General features: G+C 56.8%; 2 protein-coding genes across 2 annotated transcripts; both read left to right on the top strand.

Moving 5' to 3' along the window:
- The first annotated feature begins 2810 nt into the window (after positions 1-2810).
- Positions 2811-8351, top strand: PRR14 (proline rich 14). The gene is made up of 12 exons (XM_032430827.1): positions 2811-2876; positions 3662-3733; positions 3858-4026; positions 4637-4758; positions 4831-5020; positions 5252-5295; positions 5481-5590; positions 5899-6487; positions 6837-6906; positions 6987-7078; positions 7357-7428; positions 7519-8351. The coding sequence occupies exons 2-12, from the start codon at positions 3711-3713 to the stop codon at positions 7796-7798; spliced, it is 1761 nt and encodes a 586-aa protein (XP_032286718.1). The 5' UTR covers positions 2811-2876; positions 3662-3710; the 3' UTR covers positions 7799-8351.
- A 2123-nt stretch (positions 8352-10474) lies between these two features.
- Positions 10475-21967, top strand: FBRS (fibrosin). The gene is given in 19 exon segments (XM_032431094.1): positions 10475-10930; positions 11221-11400; positions 12140-12175; positions 12294-12323; positions 13396-13444; positions 13536-13744; positions 13746-13837; positions 15224-15525; positions 15738-15943; positions 16058-16102; positions 16321-16416; positions 16675-16743; positions 17543-17572; positions 17968-18039; positions 18345-18465; positions 18571-18651; positions 19648-19731; positions 19871-20078; positions 20157-21967. Coding segments are annotated over 19 exon segments (2964 nt in total). The 3' UTR covers positions 20755-21967.
- Positions 21968-24352: the final 2385 nt, after the last annotated feature.

Genomic DNA, 24352 nt, shown 5'->3' with positions numbered 1-24352 from the left:
GTTCGTCTAAACTTGACATCTTCCTATCATCTCTCCCTCAAAAAAAGAAAGAAAGAAAGAAAGAAAGAAAGAAAAGAAAGAAAAGAAAGAAAGAAAGAAAAAGGGGACAAATAGAGTACCAGTGGCAGGTGGCTCTCTAACTGGGCAAGCGGAGTTAGACCAGAGGCAGGACCAGCTTTCTCAGACCAATATAAATTCTGGCAACTCATAGTAGCTGACCAGAGTGGAAAGCCCCCAGAGGTGGGTCTTGAAAGCTCCTCACCTGGGGAATTAAATTGATCAGGAATTGCTGACACCTGGCTGGGACAAGCCCTTTAAGGGGAAAGAGAGCTGAAGCTGCGGGAAGTAGCAGTCAATGCCAATTTTGTATACAGGGACGTAAACTCCAACTTCCTGGGGGTAAGCACCTGTCTATCCCCAGGCACAGCATGTAGGAGGTGTTGAAATCTTGTTAAATGGTTGATGCCAACCAGACCAGCAACCCAAACTCAAAGCTTCCTGTCATTTTTCAGGGGCGGTTCTTAGCAAAGGAGCTCTAGCTGACCATCACACCCGTCCCAATACCCTGCAGCCACAACCCAACCCAACCTGCCCTACCCTGGGTGATCCGGAGCTCAGCCTAGAAGCTTCTGCAGACAAAGGTACTGAGCAGAGCTGGCTCGAGGGCCAGAAGGGATAGTGTACTCTGAGAGAAAGAAGAGAGAGATAGTTTTATCACCCGCATTTGCCTGTAACCCGAGACTTTATCAGGCACATTCAGATGTGACTTCTCATTTGATCTTGATCTTTCAAGTCGATTTTGAGATAGGCATGACAGCGTTTATTGTTCCCATTTTACAAGTGAGGCCACTGAGGCCCGTTACAGTTAAGCAGAAGTGAGGCCCAGAGTCTAAAGGGGCCCAGAGTTTCCGGAGAATGAAACATCCATGTGTCAATCTCCAGCCACATCACCTGCCCCACTGAAAGCTATGTGGGGCCTCTTGCCACTGGATCAGCACACACTGGCCATGCCCTAGAGCATGTACACAGGTGGTGAGTAAGGTAAGAGTTGTTGAAATGGTAGTCACAAAGAAGGCAGAGGTGAGACCGTGAGGCTCTTAGGCTCACCATTAGTGGCCTGGGCGTAGGGCCAAGACACCCCAGTCTACATTAGACTTCAACTGGATGAACTCCAGCGCCCCAACTTAGGGTCTTAGGGCTGCGCCCTCCCTACCAGATTCTCAGGCCCAGGCCCTTTCCTTAGGCTACTTCCTTTGTCCTTCGTGTTGACTTCTTCAGGAGACCCAAAGAATCAAAACTCGCATCAGGCATGCTCTGCCCTTGAAAGCTTTTCTTGCCCTGGGGCTTAGGAAGCACCTGTTTAAGAGAAAAGTGAGAGCCTGCAGAGGGGCTCTCAACTCACCAAGGTTGAGAAGGTTCTCCAAGCACTCACAGCTGGAAGCATCACCATACCCCTAAGGAACATCTTCAGGCACCATACAGCCAGCCGGGATCCAGGGGAGAGAACACCTCTAGCTGGAAGAGCTGCTGCCTACCCTCATCAGAAGTCTCATCATGGATTTCCAGAGGTCCCTGCAGGCCTTGTGTTACAAAGAGTTGGCTGTAGTCCTGGGAGAGCTATCTGGATAAGTCCTTGCTTACAGAGCTGGGGAGGAGTCTTCACTTTCCACACCAGCTCTTACGGATTTTGCTCTTTCCATATCATCCTGTGTCATTACTTTTACCACTAAATCCCAGAAGAGAGAATTCTGCTGGGCTGGGTACTCTGCACCTTCATCTCAGACCCAGGATTCTAGGCTTCAGGCTTTCTTGTTCCACCAAGAAAATAAGTACAGGTTTGGACCAGAGAATTCTGGGGAAGGAGAACTAGTGGAAGCGCAGGCTCTGGTTTGGCGGTGGGGGCGCCTTCACAGTGCAAGAAGTTCGTGCATGCCCACTTCCTCCCCACCAGTAGCCCAGCTCCAGTTTAAACGTTTCATGATACAGCCTCTCAAGCAGGGGGATTCCACCCCCGATCCCTTAATACTAAAGACTACCACTATTACTACTACTACTATTACTAAGGACTGTTTCCCTTGAAACAGGGCTCGTGGGAGCCCGGAACTCAGAGAGGAAAGCTGCCGACCACCACCGAGCAATTCAAGGTGGTTACGGGTGCCCTGCAATGACGCCCCTATACTGAGCCCTCGGCGCCGGCCACACAAACCCCCACAACTCCGGGAAGAAAGTCAACGCCCCCAGCTTCCTCCCAGTTTTGGCTCAGCCCGGGCTCTCCGGGACGTCGCGCAAACACTGGGGCCGGAGCTGGCACTATCCCTAGTCTCCGGCTCCTAGTCCCGCCCCAAAATCTTCTCAGCGACCTGGGGACCCGCTTGAGGATTCCCGGAGGGTACCGGAACCGCCCTCAGTGAGGCCTCTCTAGGAAATTGGGAATTTCACAAGTCGTTAGTATTCAGTTCACGTTTATTGGCCTAAGAACGAAAGAACCGGAAGATGCCCTTAAAAAACGTGGCGGCACTCTATTCACTACAGCTGCCTCAGTAGCTCAAGAAACTTGGCCTGGTGTTCAGCCACTGACTGACTGGCCTTCAGAAAATGACACCATCCGGTCCACTTCGGTTCATCGGGTACAGATCTACCTGCCCTCAACTATAATGGCGGCGCTGCCCAATTTGGCTTCTTGCCCCTAGGGAAGATGGCTGCCAGGTGGCTTCACTTAGTTTCTCACCACCCCGGAAGACCCGGACCGGCGATTGGGCGGTGCCCGAGGGCTCGGAGAAGAAGGCCCTCGGCGGTTGGGCAGTGCTGGCTAAGGCTAGTTTTAAAGGAGCCGGAGGTGGGAGCCGTCGAAGACCCGGGATCCGCGGGAGGCGGCGGTGAGCAGCGCGCGGGGGAGGGCACCGAGCGGCTGGAGAGAGGGCGGGAGGAGGGAGGGAAGGAAACATTTGAACCATCTGGTCCCGGGCTGGGGAGAGCGCGGGGCGGGGAGCCGGGGAGGGGGGAAAGGAGGGGGTCTGTGGGCGGGACCTCCCGGGATTGGAGTGAAGGGGGTATCTGCTTGACAGTGGATCCCCGGGGATCCGGACTGAGTTCGTGATGCTCAAGCTCGGGCCGCCCCTGTCTGAGTGGAGCTTTGCGGAGCCCAAACTCACAGGGAGAGGAGGATCCTCGCGGCGTCTCATTGGAGGAACCGCGCTGTAGGATTCTTTCCGCAGGGATCTAGTCTAGGGGATCTGGTGTGGCGGGGAGGGGGAACCGTCGGTGTGTGGGAGTATTGCTTCGGAGTTCTTGGCCACTCGCTGGCAGTGGATGAGGATTACAGAGGGATCCGGCGGAAAGTGAGCCTCCCAGGACCGGGATCCCAGCCGATCCCGGGAGATCTCAGGGCGGATTCTGCAGGGACAAAGGCCCCAGAAGCTCACTGGGGCCTCTGCAAGCCAGGTTCTCCCGGCAAGTGCCAGTCAGGGCGCGGGTGATCCACTGATCTCGGGCGACTGCAGCGGGAAGACATCCGCTCCGGGCGGCCAGCCGGGGGCGCCCTTTCACGCCCCAGGGCTTCGGCCCGTGGGCTACCGGGAGCCGCGGGCGGACCATGAAGGGCGGAGCCCCAGGGGAGGGGCTGGCCCTCACTCCCCGCTCCCCCGCTCCCCCCCCATCCCAGGCTGCAGCCTGGGATCCCCCAGGGACTCCCCGGAGCCGCCGCTTCCCCCATGGACTTGCCCGGGGACTCCAGGTGAGAGCGCACCCCGCCCGCCTGTCTTGAGCACGGGAAACGGGGAGCCTAGCGGCCGTACCGGGGAAACCACAGAGCCAACGACAGGCTCAGGCGACCGTCCTCTGCTTCTCTCATCCTCCAGTCCACCTGGCCGGCCACGTCTGTGCCGCCAGCCTCTGGCTCGAGCATTATGGGGAGCCAGGAGCCCCAAACGGCCGAGACTGCAGTCTCTAGCGACCCCTTCACCTTTGGAAAAGGCCTCTCGGCGGGTTTTGGCTGTGGTGCTGGAAGATGTTATGGCTGCCCACATGGTGAGCCCCCTGAACTGAGAGGCCCCCTTCTCCCTCAGGCCCCCTCTTCAGTAGCAAAGTCAGACCAGATCACTAGTGAGGATAATTGAGATCCAAATACCTCATTCTCACACCCATTGCTAGGCAGCCTCCCTAATGCTAGAGTCCTACTTGGCTCTCACTTAATCCAATCTAGATTTGGGCAGGGTCTCCAGTGCCCATTCCCCACCATCAACCCTATTGGGCTGGAACCACATCTCTACAACTCTTAAGTATGAGAAACCCTTGCTTTCTTCCCAACCCAACGTCTAGGCAATTCTTGGGAAGCAGGCTGAGGTCTTTGGCTCCATTGCACAGGTTAGAAAAGCAGGCCCCAAATAGGGCAGTGACTCACCCAAGGTCACTCCTTTTCATTTCTCCAAACAGCCTGGCTGAGATTACTGCTGCTCAGGATGCTGTAGTATCTGGCCCTGGAACTGATTCGGTCCAACGCACTTCTTTGGGTTCTTAAGTGAATTCTAGCCATAATCTCTGTCACTTTTGTGGCATACGGCACTGTTAGGCTCAGGGAGGCCCTGTCCAGTCTGACCTCATTTCATCATCTTGTTCTTGACACTTCCTCCTCAATTAGGTTCCCCTGGTGCCCCAAGAAGAGACCACCACCCCACGGCACCGCAGCAACCAACGGGATTCTGTCCGCAGCCAGCCACCTGCCTTGCCACCCCAACAGGCCACGTGGTCCTCACAGACCAGGTGAGCATGGCGGGATGGAGGGTAAACCAGGGGCATACCGGAGCCCCATTGATCTTCCTGTTTCCTCTCTAGGCCTCCCGACCCACTGCGCTTATGCCGAGAGCCCTTGAGCCGCATCCACCGGCCCTCTTCTACCCTGAGGCGGCGATCAAGGACAACCCCTGGCCCAGAGGAGGGCCCTTCACAAAAGGTGGACTGGACCCCCCAGCCCACTCTGGTGGTGATGCTAGAAGACATTGCCAGTCCAAGACCCCCAGCTGAGGTATGAGAATTTGGGGGTAAGGATGTCAGGGGTTCAGCTGGGATGAGTTTTGCCCAGAGCAAGGAGAACAGCATTTTAGATGGAACATGCGGAGGAAAGACCTATATGAAAAAGTCTTTGGTGTGAATCCTGGCAGGCTTCTGGACACTTGAGAGGGTCAGAATGTGGGGAGCTAGGGAGGCCGTAGGGGGCTTCCCTGCCTCCCCCAGAACATCCTTTGTTTACATCCAGGGCTTTGCTGATGAGACTCCCAACTTCCTCATCCCAGCAAGAAGGTAAGAGGGCTGGGGAAGGGATTACCGAAATGTCCAGGCAGCTAGAGCTAAGGGCATCAAGAATTTACTTGTCCAGTCCTTCCTTGTAGCACCTTCTGAAGCCTTAAGGGACGGGGGAGGTGTTGGCTCAGGTGGGATCTGAACCTGGAAGCTCCCTCAGCCTTTACTTTGCCCCTTCACCCCAGAGCTGAGCCCATGACGATTGTTCACCAGTCAATGCCTCCGTCCGGGGACCTGGATCCCCCGTTCCAGCCATCTGCCCTGCCTGAAGACCCTCCAGAGACCCCACCACCAGGTAAGGACTCAGAGGGATGAGATTTAGGGCTCTGGAAAATCCTGGCTGAGCTTAAAAGGGGCAGGGGCAAGGCAGGGGCGGGGGGTGAGGCTTATCTCCCTCCCTGAGGGCAGTTTGGTGTGTGAAGTTGGGGTATAGACTTCAGAGGCCTGACGTTCAACTCCTAAATTTAGGGCTCAGTATTTAAGGTGTGGGCTTCTACCTCTGTGGGCAAAGCTTAGTGTTAGGGGGAGGGGCTGAAGCTAGTGAAGTAGGGCTTAGGCACTTGCAGCCGAGGAATGCCCACCTGAGCCTCTCCTTTTCCTCAGCCCGGGATCCTGTACTGGAGCCCCCATCGATCCCACCGCCGTCCAGCCTTTTACGCCCCCGCCTCAGTCCCTGGGGCTTGGCCCCCCTCTTCCGTTCCGTCCGCTCCAAGCTGGAGAGCTTTGCTGATATCTTCCTCACACCCAACAAAGCCCCACGGCCCCCACCCCCATCACCCCCCATGAAGTTGGAGTTGAAGATTGCCATTTCAGAGGCCGAGCAGTCCGGGGCTACTGAGGACACTGCATCTGTCAGTCCCCGGCCCCCTATCCGCCAGTGGCGGGCCCAGGACCACAATCCCCCCGCACCTCTCTCTAAGCCTTCTCTGGGCCGAAGCCACTCCTGCCCTGATCTGGGGCCCCCTGGCCCAGATACCTGCAGCTGGCCCCCTGCTCCACACCAGCCAAGCCGGTCACGGCCCCGGCGGCACACTGTGGGTGGTGGAGAGATGGCCCGAGCCCCACCACCCCCTCGGCCCTGTCTCCGGAAAGAGGTCTTCCCTCTTGGAGGAGTGGGAGGCTCTCCTCCCCTTGTCACATCTTGCTCGTCCACCGCATCTTCCTCCTCCTTCTCTGAACCTGCAGAACCCAGGTAGTGCTCTCGATAAACCCTTCTTTTTTTTTTTTTCCTAAGATTTTATTAATTTATTTGAGAGAGAGCGAGCGAGCGAGCACGTGCACAAGTGGGGGGGAGGGAGAGGCAGGCTCCCCGCCGAGCAGGGAACCCGACGTGGGGCTCAGTCCCAGGACCCCGAGATCATGACGTGAGCGGAAGTAAGACACTTAACTGACTGACTGAGCCACCCAGGCGCCCCTCGATAAACCCGTCTTAAAGCCCTGGCACAGTCTGGGCTCAGCCTCCTTCCCTGTTATCCAGTGGGCAGGAGATGGGGATATTGCTATAAATGTTATTTGTCCCTGAACCTTGACCTTCTCTGCAGGTTGGGTTCAACCAAGGGGAAGGAGCCAAGGGCCTCAGAGGACCAGGTGCTTTCAGACCCTGAGACCAAGGTAGGAGTACAGATGTGGGGAGGAGATAGGTGGGAACCTGAGGCCATGCTGCACCCTTATCCTCTGCCCTATTTTTGCAGACCATGGGAAAGGTTTCTCGATTCAGAATACGCAGGACACCAGCCCGTCCTCAGCTCAACCTTACACCAATGGGGCTGCCTCGACCAATCAGGTGAGTGGCTCTGTGTACACGGAGCTGCCTTGGCCAAACAGGTTGTAGGCTCAGATCCCCTGAAGTGTGGCTTTGTCTCCTCTCAGGGAACACAATCCAGCTTGGAGGAGTCAATCTGGTCTGGACATGGTTTGCATTTAGAACTATCTGTCTGCCTTAGGCAGCACTCCTGGCCGTAGCATGTCCCAGAAACTGAAATATAGACCAGGCCTTGCTTATCCTTTTTCCAGGGTACAATGGCCCTGGGTTTTTCAATGGCCTCTGCCCTTTGCTCCCAGGTTGAACAAGAAGGAGTTCAGCTTAGAAGAAATTTATACCAACAAGAATTATCAGTCGCCTACAACCAGGAGGTGAGAAACTTTGAAGGCTTGGGGGTGATAGAGGGAAGGCTGGAACCAGGGGCCATGCTGGTAACCAGCACCCCTCCCTGCCTGGTCCAGGACCTTTGAGACCATCTTTGAGGAACCCCGGGAGCGCAACGGGACTTTGATTTTCACCAGCTCAAAGAAGCTTCGGCGGGCTGTAGAATTTCGGGACAGCAGCCTTCCTCGATCCCGGCGGCCCTCTCGTGGGGTCCGGGCTGCAGCTGGCAGGACCCTTACCCCCAGCCTGGCCCCCAGCCCAGATGTGGAACCTCTGCTGCAGCAGCGGCTGGAGGAGCTGGATGCCTTACTCCTGGAAGAGGAGGAAGTGGATAGGGAGCGGCCCCATCGGACCTAGGAGCTCCATCTGTTTGTTCATCCGTCCTGAAGCATCTGGGGCAGTTATATATTTTTCTCTATATTTCTAGTAAAGTTTTCGATATGTTTCTGATCCTTTTGTATGTCTCTAGCTGAGTTTGAGATTGATTGAGGGTACTGCCTGATGTTTCTACTTTGGCCCCCAAAGACTGGGAAATGGGGGAGGTGCCAGGGAAGACAATGAGGGTTGGGTACAGGAAGAAGTGGGGGAATGGTCATCGGAGCTACTTCCTTGATTTGAGAATTTTCCTGTGTGGAGGGATACTTCGGAACCTGCTCCAGAAGATACTGTGACCCTGGACCCTGCTCAGGGTTCTCTAACTTCACTTACAGCAAGGAGGAGACTGAGGGACCCAGAGTGGACCAAGGCCTTGATCAAGATGGCTCTGAATTCCTCCTAACATGCAGGCCAGGACTTGCTTCTGGATTCAAGAGATAAAAGTAATCAGCTGTAATTGAGCACCTCCAACAACCTGTCATATGTACTTGACTTGCACATAGCCCTGTGAAAGGGAATTACACCCATTTTACACATAAGAAAGCAAGTTGAGGGGCGCCTGGCTGGCTCAGTTGGTGGAGCACACACCTCTTGATCTCGGGGTGTCATGACTTCAAGCCCCACGTTGGGTGTAGAGATTACTTAAAAAAAAAAAAAAAGCAAGCAAGTTGAGTGTTATAATGTAATGTCCTCATTAAAACGGTAACCCAGGCAACCAGAGGCCAGAAGTGGCGTTCTCCATCTTTTGAAACTTAGAGGCAGACTAGAGCAGTGGCTAAGAGCACAGACTGTGGAGTTAGGCTTGAGTCCAAATCCTGTGTAGGAAACGAAATGTGCATCAATTCCCCTCCCCCTCTGTAAAATGGGGCTAATAGCAGTACCTTCCTAAAAGAATTCTTACTGCCAAGTGAGTTAACATGTGACAAAAGTAGCCGGCGCACGAACGCAGGGTGTTTGTTTCCTTATTAGCACGCGGACACCACAAGCCAGCACTCTCCCATTGAAGGGAGCGATAACGGGACGCAGTTTCCGTCCCAGCGCGTCTGGCGCTCGCAAGGCACGCCGCGTGCTCGGGCCGCCCGGCACCGCGGGGGATCCCGCTGAGCTGCCAGCCGCTCAACAGTACCACCACGCGCGTGCGCGAGAAGCCAGGCGGCCTGTGGGCTAAGCCAAGCGGCGGAAAGGCGGAGACGACGTAACTGGCAGTCGAGAGGAACCTTCCGCGGCCACACGCCCCCAAGCGGCCAACCGCCCCTAGGACTCGCGCACTACATCACGACTCTTGGTCTCGGCGCTGTCTGAAGACGGACCAATGAACAGAGAGCAGGAAGAGGCGGGGTCACCTGGGGGACCGCCCCAAGCGCCTACTTCTAACCAGTCGAGTCACAAGACCCGATGAGGGGCGGGGCTAATCTGACGTATACCCAATCCAAGATTTGAGGGCGGTTACATATTGCCCACTCCCCGGAGCTTGACTCCGCCCTTCGCCTTGTCGTACACTTCTCAACCTATCAACGACTAAGCTTGTGGAAGGGCGAGGGGGAAGGGGGCGGAGAGTGGGAGGAGGCCGAGAGAGGAAGGAGGCGTAGGCTGAGGAGGAAGAGGGAGGAGGGGCAGGGAAGTCCTGGCGGAGAGGAGGCTCAAGACGCCAAAGGAGAAAACAGGAGGGTGCGCTGGAGCTCCCCCGCCTCCCAACGGCTGTTCCGGATCCCTTACGGCGCAAGTCAGGCAGAGACGGAGGAAAGGAGGAAGAGACTTTTATGTCGGCAGACAGAGAAGCTCTACCCGTCACCGTTGCCTCACATCCGGGGCTTTGGAGGGCTGGCCCCGCGGCCCCGCCCCCCCCCCAGCCTTTCATGGCGACCGGAGGCGGAGGCTGGAAGAGCCGGGTCTGGAGGAGGCCCCTTTAAATCTCCTTAAAGGGGTGGCCGGTGAACTCGGCCGACTACATCGGCAACCTTAAAGGGAAAGCCATCGAACAGAAGCTGACAAACTGAGAACTGTGCTGTTGGGAGAGCTGGAGCGAGTGGGGATTCTCACCTCCTTTTCTCCCCCACGCAAGAAGTTCTTTAAACTCAGCTTAAAGGGGAAGTGGCCGCTTGGTGGAGGACCAGAAACTTAACTCCCGAGCCCTTAAAGGGGCGGCCTGCTGTTTGGAGGACCCTGGACTCCTTAAAGGGGTGGCCTCTTTTAGCCGGAGGACTGGAGACACTTTTAAAGGGGAGGTCTGCGTTTCGGGACGAGCTTTCGGTCCCTTTTAAAGGGGTGGCCCTTCCTCTTCCTCGGGGAGACTTGTCTCGACCCCTGGCAGGGGGCGGCCACCGCACTAGGCCGGCTGGACACCATCGGGTCGTCTTAAAGGGGTCAGGGGCTGGACAACTTGAGGCCTCGCCTTAAAGGGACGGCCGCCCCGTTTTCGCCTTCTCGGCCCCGCCGGCCCCACAGGGGGGGCCCTCGGGCTTGTCGCCCCGGGGGCGGCGCCGGCTCCCCGGGCCTTGGCCTTGGGGCAAGCTCGGGGCCAGTAGATCCTGCTTTAAAGGGGAAGCCGTGGCCTTTTCGTCCCTGTGCAGCCGCCAGCGCCGCGCCTGCGACCCCGGGCCTGCGGACAGGCCGCTTCGGGCCCCGCCGCCTCCGGATGCGGCGCTGAGGGCGGTCGCCATGGAGACGGCAGCGGCCGCGGCTCCGGGCCCGGGCTGGGCCGCCGAGGGGGAGCGGCGGCGGCGGCGCTGCTCGCGCCGAGACCGAGACCGGGAGCAGCGGCGCCGCCGAGGTCCCGGCGGCGATGCGCCCCGGGCCCTGTTGGCCGCCCCGCGCGGCTCCTCGTCCTCCTCGTCGCCGCCACCGCCCGCCAGGCCTTGGTCGTCAGCTTCGTCCGGAGAGCGGCCCGGAGGCCCGAGACGACGGCGGCCCCGTCCCAGGCCTCGGCCCCCGCGACCCCGAGCTCGGAAGCGGCCTGCCGGCTCGGGCAGCCGCGGGGAGGAAGAGGAGGAGGAGGAGGAGGGGGGCGCAGACGACGGGGAGGCCGAGGAGGAGCCTGAGGAGGAGGAAGAAGAGGAGGAGGATTTGATCGATGGCTTCGCCATCGCCAGCTTCGCCAGCCTTGAGGCCTTGCAGGTGGGGCCTGATGGAGCTGGGGACCTTTGGGGGCTTCAGAGGGGCGGAGAGAAGAGTATGGTGCCTGGAGTGGGTGGAGTTGAGGGGGGGGAATGCTGGCACCCCAAACCAGAGCAACCGGCTCCTCTGGCCGGGTCTCCGCCCCACCCTGGGGTGGGAGGAGGTAGAGTTAGTCTCCAGGGACCAGCCAGGTTACCCGGCCTGAGAGCCACTTTGGTAGCTTGGTCACCCCTAGAGAGGTCGGGAGATTTCTTTCTCCATCTACTTTAGTCCCACCTCCTCCTCCACAGAAGGATGCATCTCTTCAGCCCCCAGAGCGACTGGAACATCGGCTGAAGCATTCTGGGAAGCGGAAGAGGGGGGGTTCCAGTGGGGCCACTGGGGAGCCAGGGGACAGCTCTGATCGGGAGCCTGGCCGGCCCTCTGGGGATCGGGCCCGAAAATGGCCCAATAAACGGAGAAGGAAAGAGGTGAGCTTGTCATAGATCCTTGTCCTTTAAAACTCTGGATAGAATGTCCTTCATATAGACTTGTTTTCCATCAGCAGTGCTACTGCCCATCATAAACAGTGATTTTACTCTCAAATAGCAGAGAAGAAGGCAGAGCAAATTTGAGCCCTCACTCCTCAATCCAGGTCTGATGGAGACATGCCCACAGTCAGACTTTTCCGCTTTTGGCTGGCCTTGTCTATTTCAAACATGTTGATTAATCAGAGATGTTTAGACTTAATGGAATTCTAAATGAATTAGATATGGTCTCAGATCTTTCCAGGCAATAGCAGTTTAGCAAAAAAGAAACAATCTGAGCAAATACCTAGATCAAAACCTGAGAAGCTACAGAAGGCAGAGATCTGGGAGAGATGCTGCAGAAACCCACATGAGGAAGCCACTCATTCTGCCTGGGGGATGGGAGGAGGGTTGTGGTTAGGGAAAGCCCCCTAGGATGTCTTAGTCAGGCCTTGAAGGATAGTCATAAGTTTGCTAAGAGGAGAAACGCACAAAGTTGTTTTGAGCAAGAGCACAGAGATGTGAGAATATATTCAGAAAATGGCGAGAGCGTTGGGAACAGGGGTGAGCCATAGCAGAAGCAGCTAGAAAGAGATTGAGAGTGTGTCGTGAGGGGCCTTGAGTTCCTTGCTAGGGAGTTTAGACTTTATCCAAAGGCCTCGCCAGTCAGCCTTCCTTATGTCTGGACTCTGGTCTTTCTCAGGCCTCCTCCCGTCATTCTGTGGAAGCTGGATACATAGTAAGTGCTCTCCACCTGTACTGGCCCCCCCCCCCTCAATTCCTCTCTGAAAGTCCCCTCTCTCCCTTGGGCCCCACTCTTCTTCCCTCTTGTGACACCTGTCTTTCCTTTTCCCCAGTGTGATGCAGAAAGCGATCTGGACGAGAGGGTGAGTAGGGCTAGAACTTGTTGGGTGGGCAATGTTGTAATTTGTAAAGTGAAGTCCAGCTTAGAGGTCTCCTATGTGCGGCAGACAGAGCCTGCCTTTCAGTGGGGAACGTAGGTTGGGCCATGACTGGATCGGGGAGTCGGAGGGCGGGCAGATTGAATGGGTAAAAGACTTTTTTTCTTTGGTAACTAGAGCCAGTTGACCAAAGAATAGAAAGCCTGTGCCTTGGAGTACCATCTTTTCCAAAGCCCTTGGAGATACCAGTGGTTCTCCACAGAAATTCAGGTGGCTGTCGAACTGAGCTGGTCATTCCTGCTTGCTGTTAGTCTCTCACAGATTAGAATCTGAGCAGAGACCACGGTTGTGGCAGCGAGGACACTAAACCATTGTGGTCAGCGTAAGAACGTGTCTTAGAATGTTGCATTTCAGTTTATCGTTAGGTCAGATTTGCTTGTTTTGAAATAATGTGTTCTAGCAACTCATGCTCTACCCCTGTAACAACTGAATTTGTATTCCCTGATGTGTGTCTTGTTTTAGTTTAAAAAGTTGGCTGGACAGGGACTGTGGTAAACCAGAGTTCTTGTCTGTCTAAAGGAGGTGAGCACTGTCTGGTCCTAGCTAATTGTTGCCATGCAAGAAGAGGAGCCAATTCTTAAGAGAACCTGCAAGTCTGAGTGTTTATGAGCAATTCGTGGATTTGTAAATATCAGCAGTTAGTTTAAAAGGTTTTTGCTGACACGCGTGAGCCAAACAGATCTGTAAGGCAGGCAGGCACGTGGACCAGCGCTTAGCGGTACCTGACGTCTTGGCTTTGATGTGCCTACTTCTCTGCAACGTAAATGCCGCCTCAGTTCAGTCCTCCTGGCCTATCAAATTCTCAGGCTCAGCTCTCCTACCCCTCTCCCCAAGCACAGGCCCCCCGAAGCCCACAGTCTTTGCTGGATTTCATCTACGCTGACGGAATAGACTTGCCCCCACTGCCACTTCCTAGCAGGCTCCGGGGCTGTTAGCCTTCCTGGGTGAGGGCCTCGCCTGACCAGAACCTGACCCTGTCCCTGCCCTTCTTCCCCAGGTCTCCGATGATGACCTCGACCCATCCTTTACTGTCTCAACCAGCAAAGGTTGGTCTTAAGGGCTGGGGTTGGAGACGAGGGAGGGAAATTGGGGGAGTGTGGGCCTCAGCTGAGTACATCTGCTGTGCTTTCCTCCCAGCCTCGGGCCCCCACGGCGCCTTCAATGGGAACTGTGAAGCAAAACTCTCCGTAGTCCCTAAAGTGTCGGGCCTGGAGCGGAGCCAGGAACAGCCCCCAGGGCCCGACCCGCTGCTAGTGCCTTTCCCCCCGAAGGAACCACCGCCTCCACCGGCCCCTCGGCCTCCTGTCTCACCCCCTGCAGCCCTGCCGGCCACCCCCAGTCTGCCACCCCCCCCCCCAGCCCCAGCTGCAGCTCCGGGTCTCGCCCTTCGGCCTCCGCACTTCTCCCTACGGCAGCAGTCTGGACCTCAGCACTGGCAGGTGGGTGGTCCGGGGTTTGGTCTGCTCTGCAAGGGCCTGGCCACTTGGGCGCCAACCCCTGTGTGGCTGGGACATGGGAGGGTACCTGCGGGATGTGACTTGAAAAAAGGATTCTGAGGCTGAAAAGCTTGAGAGACACTGGGTGAAAGAAACGTCAAGTGATCACTTGCTGACAGGACTTAGCAGAACCGTTTCACCTGGCGTTCCCGTGCAGGGGAGCCTGCTTGGTGCCGATTCCCAACTTTATGTGCTGATGAGACCTTTTTGCAAGACACATCTGCTAGGAATAGTGTTCTTCGGAACGTACTTTGGGAAATGCTGACATGATGATTAAGGGTGCTGGCTTTGCTGTCAGCCAGATCTGGTTTCAAATTCTTAATCCGCCACTTAGCGGCTGTGTGATTTTTGACAAGCCACTTAATCTCTCTGAGCCTCAACTTGCCCTTTCTGTAAAAAAGAAACGGTAATGGTACCTTTATCCTGGTAAAGCCATCATGAGGATCGATGATGAGTTCATTCAGTGTTTCCCAAAGTGCGTACGTGTGTTGTTACCAACATGCGAGATCATTTCAGCTGTTACGGGGGCAAATTTTTTTAGCTGTTAATGGGCTTTAGAAAAACACGATTAGTACCTCAACCCTTTGATTTCCCACGTATTGCTTGGGTGAGGCTCAGTAAAAAAGCAAGAAACTGAGTTAAGTGAAAGAAAGAAGTAAACGGTACAGGTGGTTACGTGGATGCGGCAGCAGTTGGGAAGGTGGTGTGACATGGTGGAGATTTGGATTAGCGTGTAAAGCAGGTGCCAGCACTTGGCCTGCAGTAAGTGCTCGCTAAAGGGTAAGAGTCACTGATACCATTACTATTATCGGTGCTGTTTCTATTAATGTCATCGTTACCGTCCTTTTTCTTGTTCTTGAGAAAACTAAGGCTCAGAGAGGGGCAGTGACTTGCTCAAGGTCACCCAGGGTGTTAATGGCCAGACGGGCCTAGAATTCAGGTCGTCTGACGCCTAGGCCAGGCTAGTGAGGTGCTGCTTCCACTGTCTTAGGGTGGGAACCCAGGTGGCCTGTTGTAATGAAGCGTCAAAGTGAGTGACGTGTTTTGTGCTGCGGTTGAGTCAGGAAAGGGCAAGTCATGTGGCCGGAGACGTCCAAGGCAGCTGTGTGGAAGAGACCTAGAGAGGGGGAGAGAGGGGGTTGCCGGGTGTGGGGGGTACCTCAGTGTGAGGATGGGCTCCCTGGGTGGGGGTGGGGGGTCCTGGGGGCCGGGTTCTACCACCTTCCATGTTGGAGAACCAGGGTCAAGGTATCGCCCAGGCTTCTGACCCCCTCCCGTCAGAGCTGGCACCTCCCAACCCCTCACTCATCTCCCCACTTCTCTCCCCAGCTCTTCACGGCCGCCCCCCAAGGCCCTGGCCCCTCCCGTGGCTCAGCCTCCCCCCTCATCATCCTCTTCGTCCTCTTCCTCCTCATCTGCCTCCTCCTCGTCCGCGCAGCTCACCCACCGGCCCCCGACGCCCTCACTGCCCCTGCCTTTGTCCACCCACAGCTTTCCCCCTCCTGGGCTGCGGCCCCCCCCACCACCCCACCACCCCTCCTTGTTCTCCCCTGGCCCCACCCTGCCCCCACCCCCACCCCTGCTGCAGGTGCCAGGGCACCCTGGGGCCTCAGCTGCTAACGCCCTTTCTGGTGAGTTTGGGGTCCTGGCCGGGGTGGGTGGCGGGGGGGGCCATGGCCCCGGGCTTGGGCCCAGTCGGCTTTGGGGCATCTGGACCTCAACAGATATCAGGGCTTGAGGAGGGAGTGGCTCAAGGCCAGAAGGGAAGGCCAGTCACCCAGGCCCAAGGAGGCTGACCTGGTGGCGACAGACATTAAAGCCTTCTCCCCCTCCCCTCCCACAGAGCAGGACCTGATCGGCCAGGACCTGAACTCTCGCTACCTGAATGCCCAGGGTGGCCCCGAGGTGGTGGGGGCAGGGGGCTCGGCCCGGCCCCTGGCCTTCCAGTTCCACCAGCACAACCACCAGCACCAGCACACGCACCAGCACACCCACCAGCACTTCACCCCTTACCCCCCGGGCCTGCTGCCGCCCCACGGCCCCCACATGGTGAGCTCCTCGTTGGGCCAGCGATGAGGCCCGGAGACTGGGGGGAGGGCGTGGCTTCCAGGGGAAGGTCCTGGGTCCCTGGCTGGCAGCTTACTCTTCCCTTCTCTTCCCTAGTTTGAGAAATATCCAGGAAAGATGGAAGGCCTTTTCCGGCATAATGTGAGTGTGTGTGTGTGTGTGGCGTGGCGTGTGGGCACAGACGCTTCAAGGTGTGTGGCCCTGACTGTTGGGGTCCAGTCTTCAGCTTCGAAAGCAAGAGCCTTGAGCCTGGGACAGCTCCCTGGGGGGTTTTAGGGTGGAGGCCCGAGGACTGATGGGCAGACCAGACGTGGGCTGCACCTCCACCCCGGCTTGGACTAGTCCCCTTCTCTCCACAGCCGTACTCGGCCTTCCCTCCCGCAGTGCCCGGCCTACCTCCGGGCCTCCCGCCGGCTGTCTCCTTTGGCTCCCTGCAGGGGGCCTTCCAGCCCAAGGTGAGCTCCCAATCCAAACACCACCACCTCCCACCCCCTACAAACCCAGACACCACACACCCCACCCCCCACCCCCCACCCCCCAGATCCACATACCTTCTTCCATTTCCCAAAGCCATGCCTGTTCTCCTGCCCTCCCCTTGTGGACCCAGCTTTCTTCAGAGCCATGCTCCCTCCCTGTCCCAGCCCCCAGCCTTGGTTCCAGACCCCTTTTATGCCTGGTGCCAGCTCTCCTGACTGATCCCTCCCCTTTCCCAGAGCACGAACCCCGAGCTGCCACCACGACTGGGGCCAGTGCCAAGCGGGCTTCCCCAAAAGGGGACACAGGTGAGGGGGGCCGAGGCAGGTCCTGGGGGAACTAGAGTATCTGTTGAGGGAGAGCAGGGTTGATTGAGAGCAAACCACTGATCGTTCCCTTTAATGTACGATCGGGGGTATCCCTGAGAATCTGATGAGAGGGAATGGCTGTAACTGACAAGGTTTCCCAGGCACGAGGAATAGGAATTTCATGAAGTTGCCCCAGAAATAAGATCACTAGGACAGTGGTTTTTGTAGGAGTGTTCAAATCTTTTAAGTCACAAAAATCTTTTTTTTTTTTTTTTCAAATGACATCATACCAGGAAGTCCTGTCCGTAAAACAATGAAAAGATAAGCTGTCCCTTTGTGAAGTGGCACAGGGAGCAGCCTTCCAGCCCGTGGTTCTGGGAACATCGGGAAAAGCACAGGATGTGTTTCCTAAAGGGGAGACTAGACCAGATGTCATGCAGTGTCTTGTAGTGGCAGTAAAGGTTTTTTTCTAAAGAAATCTTAAGCAGAGCCTCATGACATAAAGCTGTTAATAGGAGAGTTTCTCTGGTTGAGAAACCTGTCCTGCCTGCCCGCTAACCCACTCCCCAGTCTTCCAAGCAGGGCACGTCCTTGGGGTCTGATTCAGGAACTTAAGGCTGGAAGGGAGATGCCCAGAGTGGGAAAGATGGGGAAAGGGGTCTTGACAGGAGCAGGAAGGGCGTGAGGGAGCCACACAAGGTCTCCAGTGTTTGGGTGGGGATTAGGGACTATGGAGATGAGGTGCCCAGGACAATAAACAGGTCTGAATCGCCGCCAATCTCTGCTTTGCCATCCCCAGATCCCCGACCATTTCCGGCCACCTTTGAGGGTGAGTTTGGTGAGGACCTCAGGCTGCATGAGGCTGGGGGCTGGTGTCAGGGTGTTTGGCTGAGGGCGGGTCTTGCTTGGGAATGAGCGAGAAGTCCACTGAGCGAGCAGCCCAAGACGTGGAGGCAGCCACATGTGGAACACCAGAAAGGGCAAGGCTTACATGCCACAGACCTGGGTTCCGACGTAACTGGCTATGGGACCTTGGGCAAGGCAGTTTATCTCTCTGAGCCTCAGTTTCCTAGGCCATGAAATGAATCTAGTCATCCCTCAGTTGTAGGGATGATGAATGGGGATGTTGTGTGGAAAGGCTGGGCTGAGGACCAGGCCTGGAGTGGGTGATGAGTGAACGTTCTTTCCTTCCCTTTCCCTTTGGTTATCCTTCTGGGGCGGCAGAAACCAGGGAAGTGGTGTGCCATGCACGTGCGCGTGGCTTACATGATCCTGAGACACCAGGAAAAGATGAAGGTACTGGGGCTGGAGGGCTGGGGCGAGTGGGCTGGCCTGAGCCCTGGGCATCTGCCTTTGGCCGAATCTTGGCCAGAAACATCCCCTCCTGTCCCTGGTCACTGCCTGAGCTCTTTCACAGTTAGCACTAGGTTCTCTGGCTACCTAGGGGGGATGGTCCGAGAAGGCGCTGAGAGAGGCGGAGGCTAGGCACCCAAGCCCCATCTTGGCGCCAGCCAGCCCTTGGAGGGGACCTAGGGGTGGAAGAGCAAGAGCGGGACCTCACCTGGCTCCTCACTCACCACCCCTCTCCCTGTCCCATGCAGGGCGACTCCCACAAGCTTGACTTTCGGAACGACCTCCTGCCCTGCCTTCCGGGGCCCTATGGGGCCCTGCCCCCTGGGCAGGAGCTCTCCCACCCGGCTGCCTCCCTCTTCACTGCGACTGGTGAGTCTGGCCAGCCCTCTCGGGGCTTGAGGTTCCCTGTCTCTAGCCCAAGGCCCACCTTGCGCCCACTCAGCCTCACCAGAATCTCCCACCTCTCTGCCCCAGGTGCCGTCCACGCTGCAGCCAACCCTTTCACGGCAGCTCCCGGGGCCCACGGACCCTTTCTGAGCCCCAGCACCCACATTGGTAAGAGCCAAGGGCATGTTGGGCAACCCCAGCCTGGTCCCTGACTTTCAGACGTTCTCAAGCTGGGGATGGAAATTAGACCAGAGAGGCAGCCGGAATGGGGGTTGAAGTTGCCCCAGAAATAAGATCACTAGGTTTGTGACCTTGGACGAGTTACTCTAATCCCTCTGAGCCTTGATCTCATCACCTATGAAATGGGATAGGGCAGGGCAGAGGGACTGCCAGGCTCTGCCAGCTCAGATGCTCTCTGAACTAGCCAGTGCGAGGGGTAGTGTGCCACCTGGGCGAGGAGGCTGGAGGAAGGTTCTACGGGCCCGGGGAAGAACGTCGGCGCCGGCTCCGGCTCCTAGCAGTCTCGGCGGGCTTTGCGGGGAGATTTCACCGGGGTCTGGGTCGACAGGAGGGTATGGAGCCTGATGGCGTAGGGGAAGGTGTTCCTGGAAGAGGGAAGTGTGAGGGGCGTTCCCGTAGTGGAATAAATAGGTTAGTTGTTCTGACTGGCTACGTGCATGAGACTAGGGTCAGGTCGGGAAGGGCCCTGCATGTCAGGTGGGCGGAAGCCGGCAGGGAGCTTCAGGCGGATGGCTTGCTGTAGAGCTGGTCTGGGGGGCTGGTGTGGGGGATTGTGGGGTTAGAGCTTGATCTCTGGAGTCACAGAGGCCCCGGCTTGGGGGGTACCACTTACTGGCTAGATGACCGACCGTTGGCAAGTCACTTCACCTCTCTGAGCCTGTTTCGTCATCTTTAAGTGGGAGCGGTCCTGTCTGCCTCGTGGGGCTTGTCGTTTGTGAGGTTAAACGACACTGTGCGCGTCACAGCTCAGTGTCTTGCAAGGCCCGAGGGAGTGCTCAGCACCCTGTTGTTACAACCAAGACCAGGCAGCCAGGGGCTCTGGGGCCTGCTCCCGAGCTGCCTCTTCCCTGCCAGTCTTGGTCCCTTGGTGCCTGCTCAGAGCCGGCAGCCCAGTGCTCTGACCATCCCCCTTTCCTCCCACAGATCCCTTTGGGCGTCCCACAAGCTTCGCCTCCTTGGCTGCCCTCTCCAACGGGGCCTTTGGAGGCCTGGGCAGCCCTACATTCAGTGAGTACGGGTGGGGCCGGGCAGGCGGGCGGCTTGGCAGTGGGCTTGGGGGGGGGGGGGGGGGGGGGGGGGGGGTCCCCGAGTGGGGCCTCCTCCTCCTCGCGGCTCCTGTCACTCTCTGCTTCCCCCCTGTGTCCAGACTCCGGCGCCGTGTTTGCCCAGAAAGAAAGCCCAGGGGCCCCGCCAGCCTTCGCCTCTCCCCCAGACCCATGGGGCCGCCTGCACCGCAGTCCTCTGGCCTTTCCTGCCTGGGTCCGGCCCCCTGAGGCGGCGCGGACACCAGGCTCAGACAAGGAGCGGCCTGTGGAACGGAGGGAGCCCTCTCTCCCCAAGGAGGAGAAAGACAGGTGTGCTTGCCCGCCCCGTGCACCCCGTCCGCCCCGCCGCCCGCGCCGCCCGCTGGAGGCCCTCCGTTCTCTCCCCAGGGACCTCCCCTTCTCACGGCCCCAGCTCCGCGTTTCTCCCGCTACTCCCAAGGCCCGGGCCGGCGAGGAAGGGGCCAGGCCGGCCAAGGAGTCGGTGCGGGTAAAGGAAGAGCGGAAGGAGGAGGCCGCCGCCGCCGCCGCCGCCGCCGCTGCCGCCGCTGCTGCCGCCGCCGCCGCCGCCGCCGCCGCCACGGCCGGGCCCCAGGGCCTTCACCTGCTGTTCGAGAGGCCCCGGCCGCCCCCCTTTCTGGGCCCTAGCCCCCCCGAGCGCTGCGCCGGCTTCCTGGAGCCCACCTGGCTGGCAGGGCCGCCCCGCCTGGCCCGGCCGCCCCGCTTCTACGAGGCCGGCGAGGAGCTGACGGGCCCCGGCGCCGTGGCCGCCGCCCGCCTCTACGGCCTGGAGCCGGCCCACCCCCTGCTGTACGGCCGCCTGGCGCCCCCGCCGCCGCCGCCGCCGCCCACCGCGGCCCCGGGAACCCCTCACCTCCTCAGCAAGACCCCCCCGGGAGCCCTTCTGGGCGCGCCGCCTCCGCTGGTGCCCGCCCCCCGGCCCAGTTCCCCACCGAGGGCCCCCGGCCCGGCCCGGGCTGACAGGTGAGGGGAGGGGAGGGGCGGGGGGGGGGCAAAGCTCCATCCCCCTTTCCTTTTGACAAGGTCCTAGAGCTGAGGTTTCAAGCCAGGGCTGGAGGGCAAAGGTCACGACCTCACCAGCCACCTCTGAGGTCATGGAACCTGGGAGCAGAAGCCCCCACCCCCACAAGATCAAGCATCAGATGGACCTTGGGGTCACCGGGAGGGCAGAGGTCACAAGCCTCTAGAGAGAGGGGTGTGTGTGTGTGTGTGTGTGTGTGTGTACGAGAGGTGAGAGTGGGGGTCATGTCAGAGGTCGTAGCTCGTGATCTCCTGAGGTACACCATCACCCCCTCTGAGGGCCCCTAGGCCCTTGGCCTGCCTCCCCAAGGGCTCACTAAGCCAGAGGCCAAAGTGCCCCCCCTCCCCTTCACCTACCACCCAAGTCCTCATGCCCTCTCAGGGCTGGGGGAGGAGGGGCTAACGGAAGGGGGGTTCCATGTACATATTTATCTCCCCTTCCACATAGCCCCCCAGACCTTTTGTACATTTTTACAGGGGTGCCCCTCCCAATAATCCCCCTTCCTGGTTAATTAAATCCTCAGACTGGTGCTGTGTTCCTAGCCTCTGGCCTCTCTGTGGGGGGAGGGGGGATTGTAGAGGGAGAGCTGGGAGGGGACAGGCAGGAACCCAGGGCTTATATCCCTGGGAATATGGAGTCAGCAGGAGACAGAGCAACAGGGGAAGGGACCTGGGTACCTAGGCTGGAAAGAAGGGCAGATGCTTCCTGCTTGGCTGACAGCCCAGGTCCCCCCCCCACTTGTTCCTGTTACCTCTGTGTGCCACCACCCCCAAAAGGCTCAATCTCTAAGCTTCAGACTCCACCTCTTAGTGGCTCAGTCCCCCTACTCCATTTCCAAGTGCCCCCAGGACTCCTGGGCCCTGCCCTCCAGAACCCTGTTCCCCAGAACCCTGTCCTAGGCTGGGGAGGTGGGCAGAGAAGGTCACCATGTACCACACACCAAAGAAGGGGGTCGGCCCGGGGGCGGGCCACACAGGCAGCTCCTTCAGCAGCCTCTCGGCGGCAGCCCCAGCCTTCCCAAAGCAGCAGGCACCCCCAGGCTGGGGCCCGACCTAGAAGGCAGGGCTCAGTTTAACAGAAACGTAACGTTGACTTTTTTCCCCGCTGGGGCTTATTCTGTAACATGACTTGCGGATATTTATATAAAAATGAGTGTTACAATGAGGCCCCTTGGCTGCTCTTTCAGTGTGTGTGGGTCATCTGGGGGGGGCGGGGGGGGGTACTGGGTCAGGGAGGGATGAGGGAGGACAGTACTAGGCATGTCCTGATGGAGGTTCCCCCTGCCTCCCACCTGGGAGAGCTGTTCTTTTACTTGTGGGTGGATAGATTGGAGCATTGGGCATTGAAGTTTTTCACAGTTTCTACAACCGAGGAGTACATATTATACAGGATTCAAATAATACAGAAGAATAGCAAAACTAAGTTTCCCGTTTACCTGCCAACCCATGCTAAGCCTTGTGCCTTTCCTGAGGTAACCACTCAATCGTTTGGTCTATGCTCTTCAGGCCCGTTTCTGTGTGTTTACCTACACATATGTACACGCGTAGTTCTGTTAGAAAAGACGTACAATTTTTTTTTTTTTAGAAACTGTTGGTTTTTCTTTTATATATGGTCACTATAAAATGAATACAAATACATAGTACAAAGGGAAAGTGCCTTATAATCTCACCCGTCAGAGGTGACCACTACTAATTGTCAGGAATATATCTTCCTCTAGTTATTTTTCTAGCTGTATGCTTCAAATACTGTGAAAAAAACGGGATCCTGTGAGATGTATGATTTTGCAACTGCCTTTTTACACTTAATGTTATTTTTTTGATGCAGTCATTAAAAACCAAGTGACTGAACCGAGCTAGAGAGGCTGGCTCCCACCCGAGCCGCCCAGAATTGTCTTGTTCCACTGTACCCATCACCTTAGGGAAGATGGCCGCCAGCATTCTCTGCTACACATGCCCAAGGCCTCTAGGGAAGGCCCAAGCCTTGACTGTTCGAACAGAAATCAGAAACGGTTGACCAGAAAGACATGGCAGTCCTTGTTTCAGCTTCTTTAGAAAAATCTAAAAATCTTTTGACACTATACCTGCTTTCTCCATGGCTGCCCCTTGAGATCTCTCCAGATCGCCACTGTCTCCTCCACTCTTGTTTAGGAAGGAGTCATCGTCACTACTGAGGTACCTCCCTGGTCCCCGTACACATTTGGGTGTGGAACTCTCAGAAGAACCTCCTGGATACGTATATCCAATGTCTCCTAGACCCCCCCCAAAAGTAACTTAGATACCCAGTCATCCCCTAGATCAGATGCTGTGCCCCCGAGCCCGACCCATTTCCATCCCTGTTATCAGCACCCAAGTCAGAAAGCTCCCTCTTACCTTACTTGATTCATGGTCAGAACTGCGTTTTATTCTTTCTACTACCACTGTTCTTTTGATCATCCCAGCCACTGACGTCGTGGCTGGGGATACAGAGGTAAACGAAACAAAAAAACCCCAGCTCTCTTGGAGCTTATGCGCTGGTCCTAGGAGGAGTAACAGCACATGCTTCCAAAAGACAAGGAGGGTGAAGGGCATGACTCCCCAGGGCTGCCTTGGGGCCTGTCCTTAGAACCGCTACGCTTCATTGACGCATCTCTGCGTGATCTGTTCTGAACTCAGGAGCTCCTCAGGCAGAGGTAAAAGAGGAATCCAGAAAGACTGAATGCCAGGGAAAGGCAAAACAAAACCAAAATCGTTTCACCATCATGAGGCTGCTATTTGGAAATGCATTTTTTTGTTGTTGTTTTGAATGAACTCAGAAGTGTAGCTGTGTAATCTTGAGCAATGTGCTTATTTCTGAGCCATGGTTTATTTGTAGAATGGAGAGGGTTTTTTTTTTAATTTGAAGATCTGATTGACTCTATTAAATGATACATGGATTGGGCAGCATCCCATCTAGCAAATGGAGGGGTGCTCCTAAAATGGAGAGTTTTTAAACAACTTCATTGAGATATAATTCTCATACCATATAATTCACCCGGTCTCTTATGACTGGCTTCTTTCACTTAGCATAAGCAATTCAAGGTGCATCCATGTTGTAGCTGGTATCAGTCCTACATTCCTTTTTATTGCCAAACAATACTCCATTATATGGATGTACCACATTGTGTTTATCCCTTTTTCAGTTGATGGACATTTAAGTTGTTTCTTTTTTTAAAAAAAGACTTATTTATTTATTTATTTTGAGAGGGGGGAGAGAGAGTGCGTGGAGGGGGGTAAGAGCAGAGGGAGGGGGCAAGCTGACTCAGGGGTGAGCGCAGACCCTGACGGTGGTGGGGGAGGGGGCTGGATCCCACAACCCTGAGATGACCTGAGCCGAAACCAAGACACTTAACTGACTGAGCCACCCACGCGCCCTGAGTAATACCTTTCAGATTTGAAACTCCAAGAAGCAGATCTTAGAGCTCAATTAAGGAGAATGGCTTACTTACATGAAGCTTATTGGGAAGGCACATTTTTCAAAACAGACTTTGAGGTGAGGAGCATCTATCATAGGGGCAGAAGGAGTCTGA

The sequence above is a fragment of the Phoca vitulina genome, unplaced genomic scaffold (assembly GCF_004348235.1).
Source record: "Phoca vitulina isolate PV1807 unplaced genomic scaffold, GSC_HSeal_1.0 scaffold45, whole genome shotgun sequence".
Classification (NCBI taxonomy): domain Eukaryota; kingdom Metazoa; phylum Chordata; class Mammalia; order Carnivora; family Phocidae; genus Phoca; species Phoca vitulina.
This window is presented reverse-complemented; position numbering and strand designations above follow the sequence as displayed.

Coding starts and splice junctions, on each gene's coding strand:
- PRR14 (XM_032430827.1), top strand. CDS start 3,711: ATGGACTTGCCCGGGGACTCCAG. Junction 5,591..5,898: donor TCCAGAGACCCCACCACCAG/GTAAGGACTCAG, acceptor CCTTTTCCTCAG/CCCGGGATCCTGTACTGGAG. Junction 7,429..7,518: donor CAGTCGCCTACAACCAGGAG/GTGAGAAACTTT, acceptor TGCCTGGTCCAG/GACCTTTGAGACCATCTTTG.